This window comes from Schistocerca americana, chromosome 3 (genome assembly GCF_021461395.2).
Source record: "Schistocerca americana isolate TAMUIC-IGC-003095 chromosome 3, iqSchAmer2.1, whole genome shotgun sequence".
In the NCBI taxonomy this organism is placed as follows: Eukaryota; Metazoa; Arthropoda; class Insecta; order Orthoptera; family Acrididae; genus Schistocerca; species Schistocerca americana.
Window position 1 is genome coordinate 537776548 of NC_060121.1, and position 27148 is coordinate 537803695.

A 27148-nucleotide genomic window follows, 5' to 3' on the forward strand; every position below is an offset into this window, starting at 1 on the left:
GTTAAATGTGTTTCAGTACCTGTGCCGAGCCCGAATCTCGTCCGACACAGAGGGGAATGAAACATCACTGTTTCGGTACAATTCGTCCGTTCCAAGCACTGGTGGACTGAAACAGCCTTATTTTGAAACAATGATACAGTTTCTGTGTCTGGCTCGAGACCGAATCTGGTCCAGTTATCCGAGACAGGGGTGGAATGAAACACCACTGTTTCGAAACAGTGAACCGTAGCCGTTCCGAAACACTGAAACGGTTCCACGTATCGATACACTGTATCGAAACACAGAAACAGTGGCCAAGTCTAGTTGAAACTGACTAAATGCGAATAGGAAAGGGTTCCGGAGGGAGGTGGGATGATGAAATCTGAATGCCAATGGTTTGGAAGCCCAATTTTTACAACAGTAATGTTGTTGGATGTATTAAATTGCTACGTTGAGCTTCTCACAGATAACTTACTAATGAACATCTATGACGGCTACTGTTGACATAAACAGAGTGCACGTGTTCGAAGTGCATGTTATAGACAGTAGTGCCCGCGTAATTAATGTGCGAAATAACGAGATGTTTCGTAATGGTCGTCCTATAAAGTTTCAGGCAAGGTGCTGAGATTTTACGTACTGTATATTTAGAGATATAGGGAAGTGAGTGAGTTGGTAATCATTTGTTAATAGGTTGTTATGGAAAAGTACATTTATTTGTTGTCACAAATTAACTAGCTACTCCGTAATTCGATTGAACGAAATTTGTGACGAAAATCTTGATACCGGATGGCATTTCGAAAGAGAAGCATCCAAGTAGGAGGCTTAGAATTAAGGTCGTAGGCCTGCTGCACCTTCGTTTTAGTTTCCGTTTTTGTGGGTTATTAGTTCCTTTAATGTGTAAGCACTTTTTGCGAAAAAGTTATTGCAATTATTTTGTTACAGATTTTACAATGTAATAAAATTTCCTCATCAAACGCAGTAAGGTAATCGTGGAATGTGGACGTAGGTGTACATTAGCACCGTGAAATTGTGCCTCTTGAGTACACGCAGCAAGGAGACGCAGAATTTTAAATTGTCAGATTGCATAAATCTTCCCAAATATTGTTCCTCTTCTGCAGTTCTTCACTGATGATGACGATCCATGCATTCTTGAAAGACACTTGGAGCCGCCACTAAGTGAAACGGGAGGAGGGTTTGCTTATGATTTTTGCAGATTTCGTAGGAGAAAAAGACTCGTTTTTTCCAGTGTTATTTAAATCATTGAATCTGATATTGGTTTTGCTTAACATGATCAGTGTCCTTGAATTTAGTTAAATTACCGACTTGCCAAACTATGATGTAGCCCACAACTCCATCAAGGTTCTTGCCCACCTTGTATTGGCTTTACGATCATGAAGTTAAAATAAATAGGCATATGGCATTTGTACTGATTAAACCTATCTTCTCGTTATGCGATCATCGTGTTCTTTAACATAACATATATCACTGTTCTTGTACAATTTGTTTACGTTAATTATTTTCCAACAAAATAGGCCTATTTTCTTTCGTGTTATAGTGTGCAATAATGTGTGTGTGTGTGTGTGTGTGTGTGTGTGTGTGTTTTATGGGGGAAATCGCAGAAATCGTCTGCTAACGATTTTACTTTCTTTTGTTTGTTAATACAGCCAATGACCCTTTTCAAATAACATTGAATTCGTCGTCATAATGCAATGAAAATAAATTGCTCTAAAATATATATACAGTACAGGATAGTACAGGTGAGAGCTGTGGCCATGATGAAGGAACCGTCCTGGCATTTGCCTGTACGTCTACATCTGTATTCTACAAACTGCCATGAAGTGCATTGCAGAAGCTATGATCCACTGCGCCAGTTATTAGGACTTTCATTCCATTGATGATGTAAAGAATGATAGCTTAAATGCTTCTGTGCTTGCTGTAGTTACTCTAATTTTGCCTTGTTGATCCCTATGGAAGTGATACATAGAAAGTTGCAATATATTCATATATTCAACATTTAGTTTGTTCTAGAAACTTTCCAAGTTAGTTTTGACAGGATAATGTGCATCTGTCATAAAGTGTTTGCCAGTTAATTTCCTTCAGCATTTTCGTGACTTTGTCAAGGGTCGAACGACCCTGTGAACTTTCGTGCTGTCCTTGTTTTGTATCTGTTCAATATATCCTGTTAGTCGGGTTTTGTATACAGTGATCTGAATACATTTTACCAGCGATCTGTAGGCAGACAAACATTTTACACACTTCCAATCCTTGAGTTTTAGTGTGCCAGGAAGTTTCATATCAGCACACACTCTGCTGCAGAGTGAAAATCTCATTCTGCAAATTGTCAGTATTTGCACCACTTTGAAATATTATCAAGCTCTGACTGAAGATCTGCGGACTTTCTTCCAGTCAGTGCTTCATTACAGGTAACTGCTTTGTCTGTGAAAAGTCGGAGACTATTATTAATATTTCCCACAAAGCCATTAATATTCAGCATGGACGTCAAGGCCCCCGTCACACATCCATTGGGCATGCTTGTAGTTATTTCTGCATACGTCGAGGACTCTCCATCAAAGACAATGTACTGTATCTGGAAATGAAGTATGGAAACGTAAGTCGGGGTGGCTCGACAGTTCAAAATACATCCTCATAAATATTAGGTCAGTGTCTTAACTACTGACAAGCCTCATTTGGTTGGTCCCTAAATATTGTATGATGATCTTTGATAGAAACACAGTTTTATTCTGCATCACTGCACATATAAAGGACACCTACTACTTCTGGCTCTGGAGTCATGCTCTTGCTGCTGTGCCCCTTTGTGGACAACTGACTGCAAGCTGATAGACATGCCACTACTTCCCAGTCATGTCTTTGTGTTCCCCTCTATCCACACCTGAAACTGAGGCAAACAAAAAAGGTATTGAACTGAGGATAATAACAAGGCTACTATAGTACACAGTAGAGGGTGGTATTAATCAAACCTTCGCTAATTGAGAGGTCTCCATGAGAGAAGAGTGATCATAGGACAATGAATCTATGTGGAAAAATTTGTGAGGACATGTGGAAGAGAAACAATGAGTAAACAATTGTAGAAAACACGTTAATTTCCGCATGAGAGGGTAACATCTGTTAATTGTGGGCCACGTTTACTTTCCAGGTTACAAATATTGTGCAATGTGATGACCATATGCATACAAAGCAGCCTGGAACTGCACTAGACACACCATTTCACAGTTGTTTACAGCACATGTTGAACGATGGAGTATGTAATGTTCAGCTGTCATGGCACAGCTCATCCACTGCTTGAAGGTTGCAGATTGTGTGATGAACTCTCAGCCATGGCAACAGTAACTTCTTCAGCAATCTGTGATCCAGTTGGCTGTCGGCCTCTCCCGAGAGGAATTACCAAATCACCAACTATTTCTAACTTCCAGATCATGTTCTTGAAACCCAGTGGACCTCTCCAGCCTTACGATGAAGTCCTACTCACCTTGTCCAGACCCATGTTGATGCAGCTATAATTGACACTGATGCTTGTTTCAACACTGTCTCCATACCAGTCCTGCCACTTAACAGCAAATCATGACACTAACACTACTAACAATTCAAATCTTGCAGTGCACAGAGTGAACATCATTCCTATGAAGTTGGGTACCCATGCAGTAAATAGGTTCCTGTCTACAATGACTCAAATAGCAAAACTGTAATCATGACCATTCTGCAGGTCTTGGCACCTGATTTTCTTGTAAAAGTATTACATTGTGATCATGTATTGTAAAGTGATAGCATGTTGTATTCCCTTTCATTATTAACCACTTCTCAGAGTCCTTTACGTAATGAGTCGTAACTCGCGAAGCACATTTTAACTTTCATTTTAAAGAGATATATTTTATTAACCTCTTTTTGTCTCCTTGGGAACCTTATTATACAATCCTAACATTTTGATGACAATCTTTTTGCCAGTATTTTATTTCACATTGTAAAATACTGTTTTGAGTTTTTTGTTTTTACTTGAAAAATCTAAGTCCAAATTAGCTCTTGTTCCATGATTGCATGTAGAACTATTAATAAAATACATGATAATGTTTTCCCGGATATACATAACAAATTGATAGATGCACTCACTTGGTGCCATAAGGATATCTGCTTTTCCAAACAGCTCTGTACAATTAGCCAGACACATACTTCAGAATATTAGTTGTATGGTCCTTTCTTGCAGTTTAAAAGCTGTGTCCATGTTTTGTGCCTGTGATCTTGAGAAGAGAATCACATAGCTAAGAACTGAGTGAACATAAGAATAGTATGTCACAACAAGACATTGGCAGTTATAAACTAATGATAGAACCCTAAGAGCATAACATGTTGATTGTTCTTTTTGCCAGTAGCTTTGCATGTTCATTCAGTGTTAACTGATAATCAATATTCATCCCTAAAAAAATTGTTTTTTATACAATCTATAAATTTAGCATCTGTGCATAATGTGACAGAATTGTTCCTTCTTTATGCTGAAGTAAACTTGTTTTATGTTCGGTTTTATTACATACCATTGAAATGTAAATGTTTGCTTTTTGTAATAGGAGTTCTGGTATTGTATTAGTAACTAGGATGTTGCTGTCATCAGCAAAGAGAAGTTTTTCTCGGTATCTTTACTGTCTGAAAATGCATTGATATATGGAGAATAGAATTTGACCTAATGCAGTATTGTGGGGAACACCTATGTTTATATTTTTCTTGTCTGATAATTGTTTTACTAAACATTTGTCAGCCTTTCACACCACGTTTACCAACTAAGACTGGAAACATTCGTTTGCAGGCCCTCTTACTACTAATGTCTCTAACTTGTTTAATAGTATTCTATTGTCAGCAATGTCAAAAGCTTTGGATCAGTCTAATAATATGCCTGTAACACAGTCGTGCTTGTCAAGAACTTTAAATACCAGTCTTGTGAACTCTGTAATGGCCGGTGTTGTACTGCTCCCAGTTCCGAAACCAAACTGCACTTGATTAGAAAAGTTTTGTGTGTTTAACTTGTGATTGATTCAGATTTTTGAGAATGCTGACGTGATTGATTCAGATTTTTGAGAATGCTGACGTGATTGATTCAGATTTTTGAGAATGCTGACTGTAGTGACTGTCCTGTATACCTTTTTTTTAGTAAGAGCACAATTCATGCTTGCTCACACTGGATTTGCATTAGGAGGGTGACAGTCTAAATCTGCAGCCGATCATCCTGATTTAGGTTCTTCATGATTTCCTGAGGTTTTAAGACAAGTACTGGGATGGTTTCTTTGAAAGGCCATGGTCAACTTTCTTAACAGTCCTTTGTGATCAGAGCTTGTGGTTTGTGTCCCTAATGACATCATTGTCAACAGGACATTGAACACTAGCAATCGTACTGTCGAAAAATACCTGAACTAAACGATTCATTTATTATGTTTGTTAATGGGGTTTGTATGCTCTCAGAATGTAGCATCAGAATACGAGAATGGAACGTCAAGTATGCCTGCTGATTTCTTATTTTTTAAATTTCTGTAATGTCTTGCTGACTGCAAGCTCTGTTGTTGGAATCATCATCATTGGGCTTGCTATGTAAAGCATTGGGAGTGCTACATGTCTCCAGTCATTTTTTTTAGATACACTGTCCCTATCATTGCTTTTAAGCCTTGTTCCAGTCACTTTTAATACATTAGTTTTCTATTTGAATATTTAATCTCTTTTTAATCTACATTGTTGCGCTAAACGCTGAAATTCAATAATTTTTTACGATCTGAAATGTGATTAAAAGGAGGAAAAGGGCTAAAACCTCTGTTTAGCTGATCAATAGACAAACTGTGCTGGTTTTCCATGGTTTCTGCTAATCACTTTGAGTTCCTGGCCATTTTTTTTCTTCCAGAAATAACTCCGGTAATTCCTTGGTCTGTCTTCCTGAACCAAATTGTATTGCCCTGATGCAGTCTTATAACCTAATAAAGCATACAGATAATGTCATTGGTATAAACAACATTTTTATTATGTGGCTAGCTGAATATTTTGTTTGTAATTGACATTTTGATTCCGTGATGTTACAGCCCTTTCTTCTGTGCAATCTGTGCAGAATGAAATTTTCACTCTGCAGTGGAGTGTGTGCTGATACAAAACTTCGTGGCGGATTAAAATTGTGTGCTGGACCGTGACTCGAATCTTTGTTTTGAAACATTATTATGATACCATCTTGGATACAAAATCATTTATTGGGTTTCTTGATGGCTGTTGGCCTCTCACAACTGCAGTTTTGTGATTTTTCTTAGTCCTGTCTGTTGAGTGCTCAGCATGATTGTTTTCCCCAAATAGCATTGCAACTGCTTTTTGTAAAGTGGGGTCTAGTGCAGCAGGGGATACAACCCGTCGGCTTTGGACAATGACGTCACAAGTCGTCAGATAGCAGTTTACCATTTTCGCTTTTGCTGTTATGTTTCAGTTTCGTTTTTTTACTGATTGCTTAATAAAGTGGATCTGTTTATTCTATCTCGTGAGATTTTTTTTTAAAAAAGCCAAAAACCACTTATCAGCCACTGAAGGGAGCTACAACACTAAGAAGAATCGCTTCTCGATTGGCGACTTGTGACGTCAATGTCCAAAGCCGACGGGTTGTATCCCTTGCTACACTAGTCCCGTAAAGTGTTTACTGTGTGAAACATGCCATGTCTGCTCGTCATAGTTCCGCCAGGCAGTCTGCTTAATGTTTCTGATCATTGTTTGCGGATTGGGTCTGTGGCGTCACCAGTGATAGTGACGCCACCAGTGATAGAAACCTGAAGATGTTCAGTGAAGGAAACTGATCATAACACAATGAATGTGTAATACTAAAGCTTATGTGGCTTTCTTTAATCACTAGCCAGCCCATCATTGCTTCACAATTACTAAATATGCATGGGAATTGGCTGTATGTCTTAATCTCAATCTCTCCTCTCTCTTTGTCCATCTTCTCCTCCTCTTCCCCCCTCCCCCCTTTATGACGATTTCCTCCTCCCTCTCTGCCACCTGCTTTCCGCCCCCCCCCCCCCCCCCTTTTCTCTTTCTCTGACTTTCAGCCTTGTTTATTTGTGTTGCAAAGGAAAACTCAATTGGAAACGGATTAATGGGTAAATAAGTTGGGATCGTTGGTGTATGGGGTATAAGACACCTCTCCAGCTGCTGGATCAGAGGATAGTAGCTCCAGCAACAGTATTTCACATGGTTTTAAGCTGCAACCAGGTAGGGCTACAAAGTTTCACACAATTCAGATTCTGTAGTCATATTTTAATCTTAACTTAATAAGCCATATATGCAACTTTCCTGTTTTCAGCTGAAACTGTATGTGAGGAACAAAACGAAACAGCCACTGTCGTGTATGAGAACTTTGTTTAAAATTGTATGTAAAGAGTAGGGAATATGTATAAGGGAAACAATTTGTTTAAAGGTTTAAATTCCCTGATATCATAGTTAAAATTGAGTATGATATAGAAAACTGAACCATACATTTTCATAGCATAGCGTTTTATTTTTATTTCTCTTATTTTATTTTGTTCCTTAGCTTTTGGTTTTAACAGAAAACCTATACAGTGATATTTAAAAAACATATAGTCTGTCCATCTGAATGTTTGTTAGAATATTGTACACAAATTAAAAGGAAATTAATCCAGAACTTTTTAACTTTTTGCCAAAAATGTGTGCCTATGCATCAAATATATAGTATATATTTAAAACTATATAGTCAGTTGCTGTGCAGATAAAAATTTTAAGTAAATCAGTGAAGAACATGCTGAGATTTTTGCTAGATGTGGACATATGTCCTATTCCAAATGTACTTTTAATGTACATTTCTATAATTTTCTGTATTATTCATTGTCATTGCTTACAATGTACCATAGTAATATAGAGGAAGTTGAGACGAGCATTTTGATACAGGATGCTTGTGGTCTAACAAGTCGGAAAACTGCCTCAAATTGGCCTACAAAAAGTACCTAAGCTACAGAGCACACGCCTCACGCAAGATTTTCAATATTCCTGTGATCTCTCTGCGCAAACTATTAGTCCTAGACAAAAAATAAGTAGGACCTTTTTTGTAGAAAATTTAATTCAATTTAATTGTGTACTGAGACACATTTTCAGTGGAAAGTTATTAAAGAAAAACACACAAAAGTGATATTAAACGTGCTCTATCTCGGAAACCGTTTGCAATAGGGCATATGTCCATATGAAGTTTTTTTTGTTCAGAATCACTAATGCTATTGCGTCTTGAAGCATGTACCTTTCCTCTTGACTCGCGCTGTGTGCGTGCGTGCACGCATAACACACACACACACGCGCGCGCGCGCACACACACACACACACACACACACACACACACACACACACACACATACACACACCTACTATAATATTAAAAGAATTTGTAGCCTATGTCCATCTGAACATTATTAGAATAAAAATGATCAGTTGTGGACGATATAATGTAAATGAATAAATAAAAAAGTACTCACTCAGCAGGGGAACACACACAAAAGGGTTTAACTTTTATATACGTTCGAAGCCTTCTTCTGGCCGAAGAGTTGAAGAGGAAGGAAGAGGGGCGAAGGAAATAGACTGCAGATGAGTCTTTCGTTCTCATCCCATCCGGTAAGTCTCCACTGACCCAGGGTTCTGGATGACTTTTCTGAGCTGTACCCCTTTCCCTAAATCTCTACAGTCCTTTTCCTTCAAACATCTTCCTTCCCCCACAACTCTCCTGCCAGGAGGAGGAGCCACTGGCTCCGAAAACTTTTAAGGTTAAACCTTTTTGTTTGTCTGTTCCCCTGCTGCTGCATGGTGAGTAGATTCTCTCTCTCTCTCTCTCTCTCTCTCTCTCTCTCTCTCTCCTTCTCCTTCTTCTTCTTCTTCTTCTTCCCCCCCCCCCCCCCCCCCCTCTAAACATTACTAGAGTAATGTGTGAAAATCTGAAATAACTCGGTCTATAATTTTTAGAGATTTTTGGTAACAACTTTAAACTATGACTTGTCTTTACATAGTAGTACAGATTAAAAATACTAGCAGATACTCACCTTGCCATGTTATCCCAGCAGGCAGACCACAAGATATCAATCACTGCACCTTGATGGCAAAATCCTGTTATTGCATGAGAAATGGATCAAAAAAAATCAGAAAAACTTGAATCATTATTTGTTTCATAGATCACAAAGAAAGATAAATGGGTTCATCAAAGCTGTGGAACTGGAAGCCAGCATATGGAAGACCACTTAACATTGGCATCAGAATGTTAAGGACTTCCTTGTAGAGGCAAACAAGAGTTATAACCTCCACAAAAAGGATGGTCTCTGTGGGTGAGTAGACTGAAAGTCGTCTCATCGAATGAGCTAGTGCAGGGGTAAGACACTGGGCATGTATTTGCGAGGGCAGCAGTGCAAATTCTCATCATGGCAGCCAGATTTAGGTTTTTCCATAACTGTTTAATCTGAATGCCAGAAAACTTACTTGGACAAGGCATAGCCAGTTTCCTTCCTTAGCTTACCTTACACCATTTGAAGCTTGAGCTCCACCTCAAATGACCTTAACATTGATGGAACATTAAACCGTAATTTACATTTCTTTTGTTATTCCCCTCTCACCTCCCTTTGGACAAAGATTTTGTAGCGGTTCCTCCTGCTTTATTTATTTTGTTTGTTGTCCTCCGTGTCGACGTACTGCATTGCTACACTGACTACTGTAAATAATATAGCTGACAGATGCACAGTTGCGTTTCAGTGTCTTTTACTTTCACTTTTCACAACCCCCATCCCCATATACACATTTATAGGGCCATTGCACTGTTGTGTAACTTCCCATAAGCCTCATTAATAATTAGCTGGCAAACATCCACATGCTGCTACAATAATTTCCTGTTGAACATCTAAGAGCAGTAAAAGCTAACCACAAAGCTCACAGTTCTTGAAGAATAATCAGGTATGTATGGAGCAGACACTGTCATTGTTTTTACACGTGGCCTAATTGTTTAACATTTATTCCACAGTTAAGTTGAAGCATTGTTGTTCTAACCAACACAGGTTTCTCGTCTGAAACTCGCCCATGGACTGATTGTCTTGTGACCAAAAACTGGGCCCTTATATATCCTCACAATAATAGGTACATAACTTCAGATTGTTTGAAGTTAAATTTACAGAAATTACAATTAAAATTAAACTCATTAAATTAACTGAATACATCGAAAAATTGGTTCTTCTTAACAGTTTCTTCTGCTATGAGGGTTAAGCCAAATTATTTGTTTAAATCATGAAATTAACATAATATAGTTACATAAACAATACTTTTCACAAAACTGTTAATTACTCTGGAATTAACACGTTTTCGAATAGAGCCAAATAAATACTTCAAGAATACTGTTAGTTATTCTTCCAAATGTTTATAACTAGTACAAAATGTATATTTGTATGTATGTCAAAAATAGAATTTAAGTTACGAAACAATTACTGATTTCGCCCTATAATAAGATATTAACTAGGAGTAGCTGAAATACATTAGAAAATCAATTACATACATAAAACTAAGCACAAAATTCGATCTGGTGTTATATTCTTTAAAAATGATGGCCAACCTTTCTCTTTTATGAAAATGCAGATTAAATTCATGTATGTTAATGGTAAATTGTTTAAAGTGAAAAAACAATTTAAGGAGGCAGATGGCAAAACAGGAGGGGAATTAAAGTTATCCCTACTTGCTTCGTCACAATGTGACTTCATAAGCTCTCTCGGTGAAATAAATTGATACTCTTCTCGGGTTTCCAGACGAAGCTGAAGTTCCAGTTGCAAACTGAGAATGGTACCTCTGGACAAGAACATTTTTCCGGTGTCACACAGTTCATCTTAACAGTACTATACTTTGGTAAATCAACTTACACAAGACAGTGGGGTGCTGTCAGCACTTTCCCCTCGATCCAATCTGTTGTTATCCTTTTATTAGCAAAACTGTTTATTTGGTATGTGGTGTGTGTCAAAAACCCACAGCTGCATTGCTATGGGATCATCCTATGATAGTTAGGTCTGTTATCCATTAGTTCAAACACAGTGAATAATGAAAAGTGGTTAGCACTTTGTACATCAATGATGCTAACTAATTAGACCCGACCTATCAGAAACCAGCCAGACTGGAAACTTGGCAGTCTGTTACAGGTTAGTTATTTACATGTTCAGTTTTAGATATTTGTTTTTAAAAAATGTGATATCATGTAAGGAGGAGTGTATCATGTCCACTACCGAGCTAGTATGTGCATATCGCTTTCTGTCAGTAATGTTGGAAAGGGACCTGTTCCTGCTGGAGTGACGTTGCAATAAAGTTAATGAGCTGCAAGTCCATATATCATTTGAATGATTATTTTATCAAATTGAATGAGTCAGTTTACAGGATTTGTGTACATGATTTTTAGGTAATGAACAGACATTTTTTTAGTCCTGCTCATATAACTGCACAAAAACAAGTTTTTTTTTCCTTCAGGCTACCAGCTTTTAACAGAAATTCCTCCATGGAATAGGAGTTGTCCAGAAGAAATGGCTTTGGGTCAGATTTAAAACGTGTTTTGCTTCCTGTTGGACACTATACTATTGTTGCTATATATTGAACTCCTTTCTGAGCTTCTGAAAGCTTTAATAATGAAAGCTTTTAGTGTCGTTGGCATGGACATCATTATTATCTGAAAAGTGTGATGGATTCTCTATGAAGAATTTCATTAGCAGGTAAGTGTGCATCATGATGGTGTAGTTACAATGCCTAACCTCTTGAAGAGGTACTTATGTGATGATCATGGTGAACACCACATATTATTCTTACTGGTAGCTTTTGTGTGGTTCATACTTTTTTTCTGAAGTGGCAAGTTATCCAAGAGAATTATTCCGTAAGACGTTGCTGAGGGGAAATATGCAAGATGTCGGGCGGTTGAAACTTTGTTTTCAAGACTAGCAGTTATATGAAGAGCAAAAGTAGCTGAACTTCATTGTTTGAAAAGTTTGGTAAGATGCTTCTTCCATTTCACTGAGTGGTCAGTGTGACAGAATGACAATCCTAAGGGCCAGCTTCAATTCCCGGCTGGGTCGGAGATGTCCTCCGCTCACGGACTGGGTGTTACGTTGTTCTAATCATCATTATTTCATCCCCATCGATGCACAAGTCACTGAAGTTCCGACAAATCGAAAAACTGCACCTGGAAAATGATCTACCTGACGGGAGGCGGTAGTCAGACGACATTTTTTTATCAATACGCATACCAAAAATTTCTAACATTCAACCCTACGTACTGACTCCTGTTCGTAGGCTACCTCAGGTGTTGATATGTTTTTATTTGTTGTACAGAACATAATTTAGTGTGCTTTCTCAGAGTTTAGGAAGAATCAATTTTCAGAGAACCACCACTTAATAATTCTCTAAAGAAAAAAATAAACAGTATCTTCTGTGGCTTTCTCTATAATGAGATTTATTATATCACTAAGCTTTTCCCCCACTGCTTTGCCCCTCACTTTCCATCTACACCTCCCGCTTCCTTTTCCACCTGCCCACACTACCCCCTCTTTACTTTCCACCTGTCTCATGCATCTCCCGCTCCCCCTCTTTCTCTTGTTCTGTCCATTGTTTCCTCTGTGTCTGTCTATCCCCAGCCACGCTCGTGTTCTTGTGTAGCCCCTGCAATACAGTTCAGGTAAGCAGGTCGATACTACTCCCACAACACACCTATCAAGCAGGGGTGGCTGCACATCAGGGCTCGAAAATCATTTATTTGCCTCTTATGTACAGGCTGCCGTGCAAAGCAGGCTGAAACTATTCCAGCACAACACGCCTATTGTGCAGGGCAAGCTACATGTTGGGGCCTAGAGAACACTTTCGTGCCTGACATGTAGGCTGCCTTGTAGAGCAGGTTGATTGGGCAAGCTGTTACTGTACCTACACAAGTTGCCTATTGTGCAGGACAGTCTATACCCTACAGGCTGGAAGAAACACATTTGCCCATTCCCCACTCCTATTGGATCTAGCAGCTTGTAATACACACAGTGCTCATCTTCATAAGGCCTGCTGTTTCTGTGCCAAATTTCGATGAAATTGATCCAAGTGTTTGGAAGAAGACATACGTACATACATACACTCTGCTTTGTGTATATATACTTGTCTTTTCCGCGTGGCTTCCTCCACATGTGCGTTCAACACATATGAGGTTCATTCAAATGAAACCTGGTCAGTGTGTCTACCTTTGCCTTGCACATACGGTGGCACCATGTAACTGCGTGTGCACCATTTGATGTTGCATAGCACCAGTGTGATTTCATGCCGAAGAGAAGGTGGTCACACAAGTTATCGTCCACTACCGAACATGCAGGCGAGTAAGCAGGAACAACGAGGAGTGATCAGATTTTTGGCGGCAGAGGGAGTTGGAGGCAATGAAATGTATAGAAGGATGAAGGCAGTGTACGGTGAGTACGGTCTGAGTCGTTAAAGTGTTGTGGAATGGACAACTGCAGAATCACCGTGGAATAGATCCATTGGATACTGGGTAATAGTGTGGGCACTGCCCACACCATAATGCCATGACTTGAACTTTTGAAAAATCTATGCGCAGTGGGTTCCCCACCAACTGACCGCCAAACAGTGCAATATTTGAATGGCGTGTCTGTGAGTCATCTGCAATGCTATCATGAGGAAGAATACGGCTTTCTGTCGCGTATTGTCACAGGTGACGAAACATGGTGTCACAATTTTGAACTGGAAAGCAAGCATCAAAGCAAGCAGTGGAAATGTGTGATTTCACCACTTCCAAAGAAATCAAAGACCGTGCACACAAGTTCTGGTAAGGTCATGATGTCCTCCTTTTTTGACCACAAGGGCCCACTGCTTGTCGAGTTCCTGGAATGGGGAACCACCATCAGTGCCCAGCGCTATCAAGCCACTTTACAAAACCGTAGACGAGCCATAAAGTTGAAATGCTGAGGCATGTTGTCCAGTGGTGTTATCCTCCTGCATGATACTGCCCACCCACATACGGCCAATGTGGTAAAGACAACATTGCACCAGTTTTAGTGGGAAACACTGGCACATCCACCGTACAGTCCTGGCCTTTCACTGTGTGACTTTCATGTGTTTCGACCTCTAAAACAAACTATTCACAGACATTTGTTCACAATGGACGATAAAGTGTGTGACTGGGTCCAGGCCTGTATCTGACAGCAACCTACTAGCTTCTTCAAGGATGGAATTGACCGACTAGTGTCACAATGGGGTACATATGTCAACTGTTTTGGCAACTATTTTTGAGTGTGTGTACTGAGTTAATAAAATCGTTACCGTTACTTTACACTAGTAATGCCCCTTATATATTGAACCCATCTCCTCCATCCTGTTTCTGTGTCCACCTCATCTCCTCCTCCACCCACCCAAGGGGGCTCACATCCCTCTTGTGAGTACGTGCTTGCCCACAGCGGGCCCTAGCCTTTGTCTATCCCTCTACTTTTCCATTGGATAATTTTCTTTGTGCCAATTGTGCTGGGATCATGTTTGTGATTTTGGACACTCACTTTATTCCCTTCTGCCATTCTACAAATTTTCATTCTTAGTTATATGGTTTCCTTGTTGGGTTTGACTTTGAGCTCCTTTTCCAAATTTTGCTGAAGTGTGGATGCTGAAGGGGATGTCACCCAGTGCAGTATATATTCTGCTTTTGTGCTTTTCCCTTCTCGCTTTCTTCCTTTCTTGCAAGGTGACTACGCACAAAACCTAGCAGGGTTGCCATTCTATTGTGGAGGGGGGTCGTCAAGTACCAGAATGTTGGTAGCTCTGACCACACAGGGTTCGCACTGTTGGTGCCTGAGCTGGAAACTCTCCACCCAAACCAAGGTGTATGTGCCTGTCATGGTTGGGGCAGGGGACTGCAGGCAACAGTTTACTGGCCAGGTTACCATTGCTATAGATGAGTGGAGCCCATAGACAGGTCCCCTGTTTGGAGTGGGTGGCACCATGGTGGAAAATTCATACATGAAGCGAATTTAACTTTCTTCCTCTGGTGGCCGCAAGGCCCCAAACATTCTCTTCAGAGGGGTATATTATTATAATGAAGAGGGATATGATCTCACAATGTTTCTTTCCTTGTGTGCATTGTGGGAAGAGGGACAAACCAGATGTGTGGGAGTGAAATACTTCACCAGATACTTAGTATATATTCAGACTTATGGGGATACTTTTACTGCAAAGAAACCATTGTTTCTTGTCGAAAGCTTAGAAAACAAATTTGGGGAAGTTGAGTCTGTGGGGAAAAATGTGAAATGGTTCAGTATTAATTAAAACTTCCTCTGCTGTCCAATCTACAGGCATGTGATTGTCTAGATGACTTACCTGTGAACAATATCCCACACAAAACTTTGGCTATGGCTTAAGGAATCATCTTCCAGAAAGATCTTATGCTCCAGACACATGAGGAGCTCTGGATCAATCTCCAGTGGCAAGGCAGACATTTTATCAGGCATGTACAAATAAGGCCCAAGGATAATTGTACAGATACAGGTGTTTTTATCTTAGCCATTGGATTCTGAGAGTACATTTGTGAATGTGGTTCCATCCCACTGGTGACAGGCAATGATCCTGTGATGTGACTGGTCCTCCAGGCCCCTTCACACACAACCTGGCCACCAGTCAAGTGGTTATTCAGTGGAATTGTAGTGGGTACTACTGTCACCTGCCAGAGCTACATCTTACAACCTCCTCTTCTATGATTTGCATTGCTCTTAAAGAAACACACTTCACAGATACCATTCTCCAGTAATCCGTGGTTGTCTTGCTTTTTGTCAGAACTGTGCTGGTTCCAAGAGGGCATCTGGTGGGATTTGTATTTTGGTTCATACAGATGTTATCAGTGCATGGATTCCCCTTGATACCTCATTGGAAGCCATTGCATTGTGGGCACAAATGACCTCAGTAATTATCATTTGCAATGCTTATCCTTCTCCCAGCAGGCTCCTTATGTTGTATTGATCACATTGGGAACCATATGGAGCCCACAATTCAGAACTTTTCAGCTATCAAACTAACAACCTCTTTCCCAAATCTTATGGCTTCACTAGATTGGTCACTACATGACGACTTTTATGACAGTGACTGCTTTCTGGTGACTGTCCTGTTTCCTTGCCATCACCAGACTGACTACCACATTGGACACTTCACAGAGCCAATTGGTCTTTGTATGCCTTTGCTGTTACATTTGCTGCCTCTGTCAGTTTGTATTGGTGAGGAGGTTGTACAAGGCAACTCAGACGATATCATCCACACCACTAGAACTGCTACTCCCCTTTCAACAGGTCCTCCCATCATCAGCCAGTGCCGTTGTGGACCAAAGACTTTGCAGTTTAGCTGTTTAAATTGCCGACAAGCCCCGTAATGGTTCAATCATCGTCCTTTACAGTCCTACCTTATCACTTTTAAATGACTTCTCATTAAGGTTCACTATCTAATCAAGCACAGTCAGAAGGAGTGCTGTCAACCCTATACCTCCTCCCAGGCCCAAGCTCCATGGTCTTTGTACCAATCTATCAGTTCAAGCAGAATACCTTGTGATCAACTTTGCAACAGCATTGCCATCCATTTCCTATCCAGCTACCTTTCTACTGCAGAAGCAACAAGTTGAAGACATATGTTTATGTTGCACTCCCCTCCAAGCTCAGTCCCATAATGGACCCTTCACTGACTGGGAACTACTTCAGGCTCTTGCCTCATCCTCCTTGGATGGTGCCCAGGCCACGGATTAGACTGATCTGTTCCAAGGGTCTAGTCTCTGTTGTCCCCCCAAGATCCTTCAGTGTCTTGTTACGTCCCGTTTTTCGAAAGTTCAACATTGATGGGTGTAAGGCTGCGAATCAGATGGGATATGCTTTTACATCCCTTGCTGGTATGGAACACCATTTGTTGACAGGAATGTGTAGTGTGTTTACTGTAGTGCTGACAGCTGTTAGCAAAGCCCTTCATTTTGTTAAACATGCATCCCTCGACTGTGTGTTAATATGTATCTGACTCAGCAGTATTTAAGCTGTTGACTGACAGTATTCTTGTCACCCTTTGGTCTTTGATATTCATGAGCTTCTTGCTGACCTTCGTCGTGTGGCCTGTTCAGTTGTCTTTCTGTGGGTCCCACGTCACGTGGGTGTCCCAGGAAATCAATTGGCCAACCGTTTGGCTGGAGCAGCGCTTACTTGCTTCCCGTTTGCTTTGCTGACCCCAAGATGTGATCTGTAGGTGCACAAGAGATCTCTGCTCCCTCGGAAACGGAACATCCGGTGGTCTACTGCCCCATCCAATAAACTCCACACTATCAAAGAGACTACTGCAGCTTAGTAGTCTTCCCTTAACTTCTCCCAGAAGGAATACACAGTCGCACATCATCTCTACATCAGTCATACCAGATTAAACCATAGTTTTATTTTGTGTTGTAGCGGATCTGCCTGCTCTATTTATTTCATTTGTTGTCCTCGGTGTCGACGTACTGCATTGCCACACTGGCTGAATAATGGGTTATGGACTCCTGTAAATAATGTAGCCGACAGGTGCGCAGTTGTGTTTCACAGTACTTTAATTTCACTTTTCACAACCCCCAAATAATACACAGTTATATGGCCAGTGCACTATTTTTCAACTTTCGGTAAGTCTCATTAATAGTGTTAATGCAAATCTCCATATACTGCTACAATAGTTTACTATTGAACATTTATGAGCAGTAAAAACCTAACCACAAAGTTCACAGTTATTGAAGAATAGAAAGGTATGTATGGAGCAGACACAGTCATTGTTTTTCCACATGGCCTAATTGTTTAGCACTTATTCCACAGTTAAGTTGAAGCAGTGTTGTTATCCCAACACAGGTTTCTCATCTGAAACTTGGCCGTGGATTGACTGTCTAGTGACCAAAAATCAGGCTGCTATATATCATCACAATAATAGCTACTGAAACTACCCATTGTTCGAAGTTAAATTTACAGAAATTACAACTAAAACTTAACTCATTCAATTAACTGAATATGTCGAAAAATTCCTTCCTTTTAACAGTTTCTTGTACTACAAGGTTTAGCCCGAATTATTTGTTTAAACCGTGAAATTAACAAATATAGTTACACAAACAATACTTACGACAAAATTATTAATTCTTTGGAATTAATTCAGGGCTGGTTTTGCTAACATGTTTTCGAATAGAGCCAAATAGGTACATTAAGATTACTAGTACTTCGTCTTCCAAATGTTTATAATTAGTGTAGAATTTAGATTTGTTAGTAAGTCAACAATAAAATTTAAGTTACGAAACAATTACTGATTTCACCATATAATGAAGGATACTAACTAGGAATAGTTAAAATAAATTTGAAAATCAATTACATACATAAAACTGAGCACAAAATTCGATCTGGTGTTATATTCTTTAAAACTGAGGGCCAACCTTTCCTCTTTTACAAAAGTACAGATTATATTCACATATGCTAATGGTAAATAGTTGAAAGTAACAAAACGAATTTAAGGAGGCAGGGGAATTAAAATTATCCCAGCTTGCTTTGTCACAGTGTAATGAGCCACTCCTACATTGCAGTTGTGGAGTCTGAGACGAGAACTCTTATCTTGGCAGAATACCCTTTCCTTTTTGCCCTCAGTGTTAAGGATGAACTTCCAGATTAATTGCCTCTAATATTGGAAGATGATTCAGGGATGGTTGAATTTGTTCTCAGTTTTTTTTCCATGAAAGTGATCTTTATTCACAGTTACAAGATTGCAATCTACTGCCAGAACAGAGGCAGGATGGATGGAGGTGTCTGCTAGGTCTGGCACTTCCCCAACTCATACTCCTTGACCAGGCTTATCTTTCATCCCTCTTTTACTCTGTGTAAATTACTTTTAAAATTCAGTTTGCCTCCTTCCCTCTACACACAGTTTTCTATTCTGTGTGTCACACTGTGTTGAATAGGGGTTGCTCTTGACTATAATGAATCAAGGGTGGGACAGCTGTGGGTGTGTCATCTCCAGTCACATGTAGAGCCCCAGGGACACCCACCTGTTACTTCCCTATGTCCTTCACATTGCTTTTGTTATTGACAGTACAAAAGATGTCCATTATGTTTGTAGCCTTCTTGCTTTTAGCATTATGAATCTCCTGACTAGGTCAGAAAACGTTGTGGGGTAGATGTCTCTATCTGGATGCACCACTCGTGGGCTAAGGGACTGAAGACCTTGTTATTTGTTCCCTTAAACCTGTCCCCCACTCCCCCAATCAACCAGCCATTCACCTCTTCCTCCCTCCATTTGCCCACCTCATCCTCCCACCTTTATCTATTACCTCATCTCCACTCTTTAAGTCTCTTCATCTTCCCCTCTCTTCGTACATTCTCTTCACTCTTCTCTTCGACCATATCTTCCTAACCATCTCATTTTGCATCTCCCGTTACTCTTCAGCACCTTCCACCTGCCTCATGCATCTCCCCCTCCTTCCCTCTCACTATCCATTTCCTCCTCCCCTCCCTCTGTCGATTCCGTGACCTGTCCAGTTCAACCTCTCCCCAGCTGTGCTTATTACCACTTGTAGTCCCTGCGACACAGTTCAGTAATGCAGGCCAGTACTGCTTCCACAACACACCTTTCATGCAGGGCTCCTGATATACAGGCTGCCCTGTAACCTGGATTTTAGATCTTCATTTTGAAACATTTTAAACATTCATCACAGTTTCACTATAGCCTTCTGTGAAAGGTGTATGTAGGGTAATGTCATCAGCTATAAATAGTTTTCTCTTCCCTGTATGAGACTTTTACCCAAACTGAATGTACGATATTTTGTAATGAACTGTAGTGCAGTACAGAGGTACAAATGCATGTACAGTGTCATCACATTATCTTCTTCGCTTTGTAAATGTCCTCCAAGTATTTTTGGGGATATAGGCAGCAGAGAGAAGAGAGCAGATCATGAGGATTCCTTTCATCTTGTACAAAAGCAGAAGAGAAGTACATAAGTTTGATGTATAGGAGAACCCTGTTATCTAGGAAAACTGATTGTCATAGTAATTAGGCAAGGGGACATTGTTGCAAGTGGTCCCATGCTTTCCTCGGACACCATCCCCATGTTGGTTGGGTGATTCATAGATCAGTGGGAGTAAGAATGGCCAAATCACCTTCAATATTGAGTATTCTTGCCTGGTCACATTGATGGTACAAACTGATCTACATGTACTTGTATATGGGACATTGCTCTGTAATATATGCCCTTTTACTCTTGCAAGATAACCCACTATTTTATATTCTGTGTGCTGCCTTTTAACAAGGTACATTTTATATTTGGACTTGGTCTCGACTTTGAATATAACTGAGGATCTCAGTCCAGGTGATACAGGTTGAATGCTGTGTGTGTGTTTTGATTTAGTGTATTATTGAAGTCACATTTCACTATCAAAATGAGTGGTCAGAACTTGAATTACTGAAATTCGTTCTTTTCAGCCAATTCTCGGTGAGCTGGAAGATTTCAGCACATACCTTCCAACCGAGGGAAAACTCCTGTAAATGCTGGCTGGATGTAGAAGATAAGACCTGTATCAGTTGATTTGCTGGGTAATACTGCCTCGGGTAAAATAAAATACATGAGTGCACACTCGTGTGTGTGTGTGTGTGTGTGTGTGTGTGTGTGTGTGTGTGTGTGTTTTGAGCAAAATTATTAAAATTTTTAGTTGTTTAAATCACATTGTCAGACAATAAATAGGTCTTCAAGCTTCGTTGGTCAGCAACACTCATTGCAGACAAGCAGCTCCTCACTGGTAAAGTATTCCACTGCGTCAAATGGTCAAGTATTTAATTTAAAATCATCAGAGTACTGGAAGGTCCTTTTTGGAGAGGAAAAAAACCTGTTCTAGTACATCCTCACAAGTTTGAAAGGGGGGAAAAGGCACATGTGTATATAAAAACATTTACACACTAGTGACAGTTTTATGATGATCATATTGATTCATTTAATGAGCTAAAGCTGTGTGCCAGACTATACTTGAACCCAGATCTGTATTGCTCAGTTAATGTTTGAGTCATTCGAGTTTGCCCCACTTCAATGCGTTAGCTATTCAAACAGTATTACCAGGGGTGTTCGAAAAGTCCGTGCAAAAATAAAAACTACTTACGTGTTTGGGGTAAACCTTTTTTATTTATTGATGTAGTCTCCTTTTAGACGTAAACACTTCATCCAATGCTGTTCTAATTTGTTGACCTCTTCCGAATAATAGGAATTGTCCAAGTCTGCAAAATAGCTATTAGTTGCTGCAATCACCACCTCATTTGAATAAAATCTTTGTCCCGCCAGCCATTTCTTCAAATTGGGGAACAAATAGTAGTCCAAGGGAGCCAACTCTAGAGAATAGGGGGAGGGGGAGTTGGAATCCTATTTCCATTAATTTTGCGACCACAACTGCTGAGGTGTGTGCTCTGGTGCAGTGTCATGATGGAAAAGGACATTTTTGCGTCCCAATCGCTGGCATTTTTCTTGCAGCTCAGTTTTCAAACGATCCAGTAACGATGAATAATATTCACCTGTAATAATTTTACTCTTTTCTAGATAGTCGATGAGGATTATCCGTTGCGAATCCCAAAAGACAGTCGACATTTCCGGCCGAAGGAATGCTCGTAGTCTTTTTTTGTGCAGATTCTCCCTTGTAACCCATTGTTTAGATTCTTGTTTGGTCTCAGGAGTATAGTAATGTATCCATGTTTCATCCACAGTGACGAAACGATGCTTAGTCCTGCGGATTCTTCCTGAGTAGCTGCAAACCATCCTTGCAACACTTCACGAGTCTGTTTCTAGTCAAGCATGAGCAATTGCGGAAACCATCTTTTCTTATGTGCAAATGTTAATGCAAAATATTATGTACCCATTCATTCGAGATGCCCACAGCACTAGCAGTCTCACGCAACTTAACTCTTTTGTCATCCATCGCCATATCATGGATTTTATCAATGATTTCTGGAGTTGTAACCTCCAGAACGTTCAGCATCACTTGTGCCCATATGGCTACTCCAAAAATTTTGAAACCACTTGTAAACTGTTCTAATCGAAGGTGCGCGGAGTCATTATAATGTTTATCAAGCTTCTCTTTAGTCTCCTGATGCGTTTTGCCTTTCATAAAGCAATGTTTAATCACCACACGAAATTATTTTTCATCCATTTTTTGACAATCACTCCACTGCTTTGATACACAAAGAAATAGACCAATATAGCTGAAACTTGGTGTGTGTTTTTTCCAAAGATGCTACTAACTAAACATGACCTCGATACGTGCTGGTAGTGCCGTCTCTCGGACTTTGCACGGACTTTTCAAACGCCACTCATGGTGCTTACTGTGGCCTCCTGTGGCACAGAGTCTTTGTATGGTGAGGCTCCGATGTACACTTGACACCATAAAAAATGGCCATAGCCGAAACTTCCTTACCTGTCATGTTATGCAGGAGGCACACATTACAGCTTGTGCAGAACTGCTCATAAAAGTAAAGAACAGTTGTAATTGTAAGTGTAAGAGAAGGATTAACACCTCTTTGACACTTAGCTTAAGGATACATCCTCTAAAAACACTCGAGATAACTGCACAGTGTGATTCATAGCATTGCAGACCGCATAAAGGTGCTTTGTTTCATAATGTGGAGTCAAGAGTGGTAAGAAGTATCTAAACATTGGCAGAACTACCATAATGCATTCATAACTCAGTGGTCTAGTAGGCAACTACCTGGTAACTAGGTTTGGTTTGTATGTGACTTGATGCTTTTTCTTTTTGCATTATTCTATCAATTTGTTTAATCTGTAGACATAATTGGGTTAATATAATTAATAGTTTATGGTTTTTATTTAGATATATTCGGCTCTCAAAAGGAGACAACACTTGTCTCCTTTACCACTTATCTTCCCATCCAAAGACTTTCAACTGCACCAACTGTCTGCAATTTGTGAGGGAGTGAGTCTATGAGATGCGTAATAAATCTCTCATCTTCTGCTGTCTCTTCCCAGGCAGCTAGAGTGACATTGCAAAGATTATCACAAATTTCTGGCGCAGGGTCAGCCCAGTTTCCTTGCATGGTCCATTTCATCTATGCCCGTATGTTTTCAATAGGGCTTTGGTCTGTTGCAGGAGGAAGCCAACTGAGAAGAGAGATCTCATTCTGTTCTGCAATTCTGCAAACTATTTCTGTGCTGTCACTGGTGTGTCTAGGAGACTGGCCCCACTACAAACATATTACTCCATCGCGATAAAGTTCTCACACTGATGTGACCATAATATTACTCATAATATGGCTATACTGGGCAACACAAAGTCAATTATCTATCTAGGGAAGCAATCCAAGTCCATAGTAACACATTCAGGACCAATCTGCCACAGACGCATGCCCACTTCAGGACGACTCGTGGATGTATTTGTAGTCGAAATGGGCACATTGTAGCCTTTATCCCTTACTGGACCGTCATGTGCTGAGGCCAACCCCAAATTGTTCGGTAATTTCACATTCCACCAGCCATCACTGACATTTCCGTTGGAAAACACTAATCAACAGACTTTACGATCATCATGGAGACTGTCCTTGATATCGCATGCTAAATGGTCTGGCCTCCCAGAGCTGGCACCGAACCATATCCATCGAGCTGGGAAACTCAGAATTATGTATCAGCTATACCGCATTTAAAAAAGGATTTTTCCATGAAATATTGACACTTTCATTATCCTGGACAGGTTTTGTTACACACCAAAGTCCAGTTCCCAAATGCCCACTGGATTCTCCAGTGTCTTGATAACGTTTTGTGTGTTGTAAGCAGTGCCCTTTTGTACACAATGTGTGCCAGCCTCTGATGCCGATAAGTTCCCTTCCTCCACAAGAACTGTGGCGTGGTCACAAATAGCTTGTTGACAATGAGGCATGATGTATGAGTAATGTGGTACGACTGAAAGCAGTGTGGTGCAGGTATTTATTTGACTTTGCTTGTGTACTGTTTTGGCTGTTGTAGAAAAAGTGGTATACCTACATACTTACTCACCATGACACATTGTCAGTTTGTTGTCATGTAATATCTAGCAATGAAAATAAGAGAAATTCCCATGTATTATGTCAAAAACAGGTAGTAAACTGAAGTATTTGACTCCACAGACATCGTTTTCCACCAGAAATGACTCATTAATTTACAGCCAAAATTCTGTCACATCTTTTGTGGGGGCATTTGTTGCACATCATCGAAATTTGTTTCCTATGATACGGTGGGCTTCATATCAAAATCCTTTGTTTTTTCCTTCATAATATCTAGCCTGCCAGTTTTACTATTTCACACTGATTATTTAGATAAGTCATTAGCTTGTGTTAGTAACTTGTTCTATTGTTTTTGAGAAAATAATTTAACATTATTGTCTATCGTTATATAATTCTAATTTTAGCCACACCTTTGTGGTGGATTGCCTCCATGTATCCAGCAGATAACTTAGTCCAGATAAGACGTAACACCATTTGTATCACACAAATGCAGGGAAAAGAGGGACTATTTTACTGGATTCTAGGACATGTGGATTGAGAGAAATTATATACCTGATAGAACAAGAAAAGCAGTCTGCCAGGAAAACACTATTCTTCAGTTTTATGTCCTACATAGTACTGCAGACAATTGAATGAAAAGCAGATCATGAAAATGTTTGTGCTGACACTCTGAATACCATTGCCATTGATTACGTTTCTTGACAAAAGTGATTGCATGTCACACACTTTTTTTTCCCACTTATGACCAGAAACTAAGTGCCAATCCACGCATTGGAAGGCCCCAACTTCATTGAGAGCGAAAAAAAGCAAGAATGAGCAAATGAAGATTCAAAGAGATTAATGATTCTTCATTCCTCTTTCCTCCTATCCTCCCCTCCACCCCCCAACCCCTTTCAATATTCATGGGATTGTGTATCTACACTAGGTTTCTGAAGGTCAAACTGTTAATCAGCAGCACCATCTTGAGCTTCTTGCTCAACTCCATGGCAAAATCAGAAAAAAAGATCCAAATTGTAGAAGAAAAAGTAATGAATTCTGCATCAAGACAACATACTGGCTCATACCACATTGTCTGTTACAAGGTTATTAGCAAAGTGCAGCATCCCAGTGTTAGACGACGATCTCACACACACACACACACACACACACACACACACACACACACACACAGGTAAGATATGCATAGAAAGGAACAAGATTTCAGTCTGCTGAAGCAGCGAAAAAATAAATAAATAAAAAAATAAAATAAAATAGTGGCTCGCATCATCAAGGAGTTCAGAAGAAGACTTCCTGCACTGTTTCCATCAGTGACAGATCCGCATGGAGCGTTCCATGCGAGTATATTTGAGGGTGACAATAACTAAACACGCATTTTTTAAATATAATCAAACAATGGAAAATTGAGGATGGAAAGATGACAGTATTATCCTATCCTGTTCATAAATAAAACGTCTTACAGCAATAGTAACACTGTTGTACAGACAAACCTTGTTTGACCTGTTATAGGCTTCCCATTAATTTTAGTTTCTAATGACATGATATTAAGACAATTTTTATGGCATCGGAACTCACCAGTTTGACTTTGTTGGCCTTTTCTTTTTGAATGTTAAATGGTTGCTCGTCCCTCTTGTAAAGTGTATAATCAACCAGTTGTGTATACCTGCTAAATTCTATACAGCACATTTACAGTAACAAGAATATGCTTAGATACTCAAGAATGAGTCTGCTTCATTTTAATGATATCGGATACTAATTATATCACCAGTAATTAAATCAATCTACTAGTCCACTTTGTGATGCCCAAAGTACATTACAAACTGCAGTCAGAATTTAAATTTTTTTGCCTTTAGCAGCTTGTATTCTGTTTTGATCAAATGAAGTTTCTCTGTGCATTTGCCCAAGTGCTTAAAGAAACAAATGGGCCAGAAAATCAGAGACTGAAGATAATAATAATAATGATGATGATCAATGTATAACTTTTTGGACTTTATTTCATATTAATAAAGGTATTACTGTTGCTTCATAGTTAACTGCTGAAGTAGTACTATTAATGACTGAAAATTTATTTTGTTCTTCTTGCCCATAAGAATTGTAAGATTATTTAAATACATGCCTTTTGTGTATGGTTTACGTGAATGATTGGGAACAGAATGCATTACTTTTTTGTGTTTATTTTGTAGGTGGCAGCCAAAAATGCAGTTTATGAGACTTAGTAAAATCCATATGCTGAGGCAGTTGGCAAGTGGATGTCGAAATGTTGGACACACTATGTTCAACAAATACCTTCTTCTCACCAATGTTGGAATCTCCATGTGCCTCTCTGCTACTGGTGATGTCATCCAGCAACATTACGAGATGATGCATAACGAAAGAAAAAATGTGGAGTTAATAAGAACCCGAAACATGTCCATATCAGGAGTTACTGTTGGTGTTGTATGCCACTTTACATATAACTACTTAGATAAAAAGCTACCTGGAAGATCTCTGCAGACAGTTCTGAAAAAGGTTGTGGTGGATCAACTTGTATTTTCTCCCATATATTTAACTGTGTTTTTCTTCACCCTGGCCATATTAGAGGGTTCTAACTGGGTGACACTAAAAAAAGAAGTTACTCATAAGGCGTGGCGGTTGTACCTAGCAGAATGGCTAATTTGGCCTCCAGCACAAGTAATAAATTTCTATTTTTTACCAACAAAATTTCGCGTGCTGTATGACAATACCATATCTCTTGGGTTCGATATATACACTTCATACATCAAACATAATATACCTATTGAGGAAGAAAAAGCGACTCTAGAAGAAAAGTGAGCAATATCTATTGCTTAGATGCTGTAACAATATAGTGGCTGTGATGATAAAAGTATGTCATGTTCATTACTAAGGTGTTCCCTACTCTTATTTCATAAATGGGTCAAAAATACTCTTTTATTTATTGTTTTTAGAACAGTCCTTGCAGAGATTAGTGAAGTTTATATGTGAAATGAATGTTATGTTTATATGTGACATGAATTGTACATTCCATCCTGTTGATAGTTCAACACAAGTGTACAAATAAACAATGACCAATAAACAGTGCTTAAACTGAATAAAGAGCTACATCTGTCCCATCAAACATTGTATTTTTGGTTTCAAT

At 39.6% G+C, this 27148-nt stretch overlaps 1 protein-coding gene across 12 annotated transcripts; it reads left to right on the forward strand.

The window, feature by feature from the left end:
* Nucleotides 1-303: 303 nt before the first annotated feature.
* Nucleotides 304-27111, forward strand: LOC124605826 (mpv17-like protein 2). Of its 12 annotated transcripts, none has more exons than XM_047137748.1 (5): nt 469-597; nt 9165-9314; nt 11479-11717; nt 20470-20580; nt 26196-27106. In XM_047137748.1, exon 5 carries the CDS (start codon nt 26209-26211, stop codon nt 26821-26823), a length of 615 nt encoding a protein of 204 aa, XP_046993704.1. In that variant the 5' UTR covers nt 469-597; nt 9165-9314; nt 11479-11717; nt 20470-20580; nt 26196-26208; the 3' UTR covers nt 26824-27106. The 12 variants fall into 12 exon arrangements, with proteins under 12 accessions (XP_046993699.1, XP_046993703.1, XP_046993700.1 ...); XM_047137745.1 differs by lacking the exon at nt 11479-11717 and adding an exon at nt 7070-7209 and having other exon boundaries at nt 471-597; nt 9054-9314; XM_047137750.1 differs by lacking the exon at nt 11479-11717 and adding an exon at nt 7070-7209 and having other exon boundaries at nt 471-597.
* Nucleotides 27112-27148: the final 37 nt, after the last annotated feature.

Coding starts and splice junctions, on each gene's coding strand:
- LOC124605826 (XM_047137743.1), top strand. CDS start 467: ATGACGGCTACTGTTGACATAAACAGAGTGCACGTGTTCGAAGTGCAT. Junction 598..26,195: donor CCTATAAAGTTTCAGGCAAG/GTGCTGAGATTT, acceptor TTTATTTTGTAG/GTGGCAGCCAAAAATGCAGT.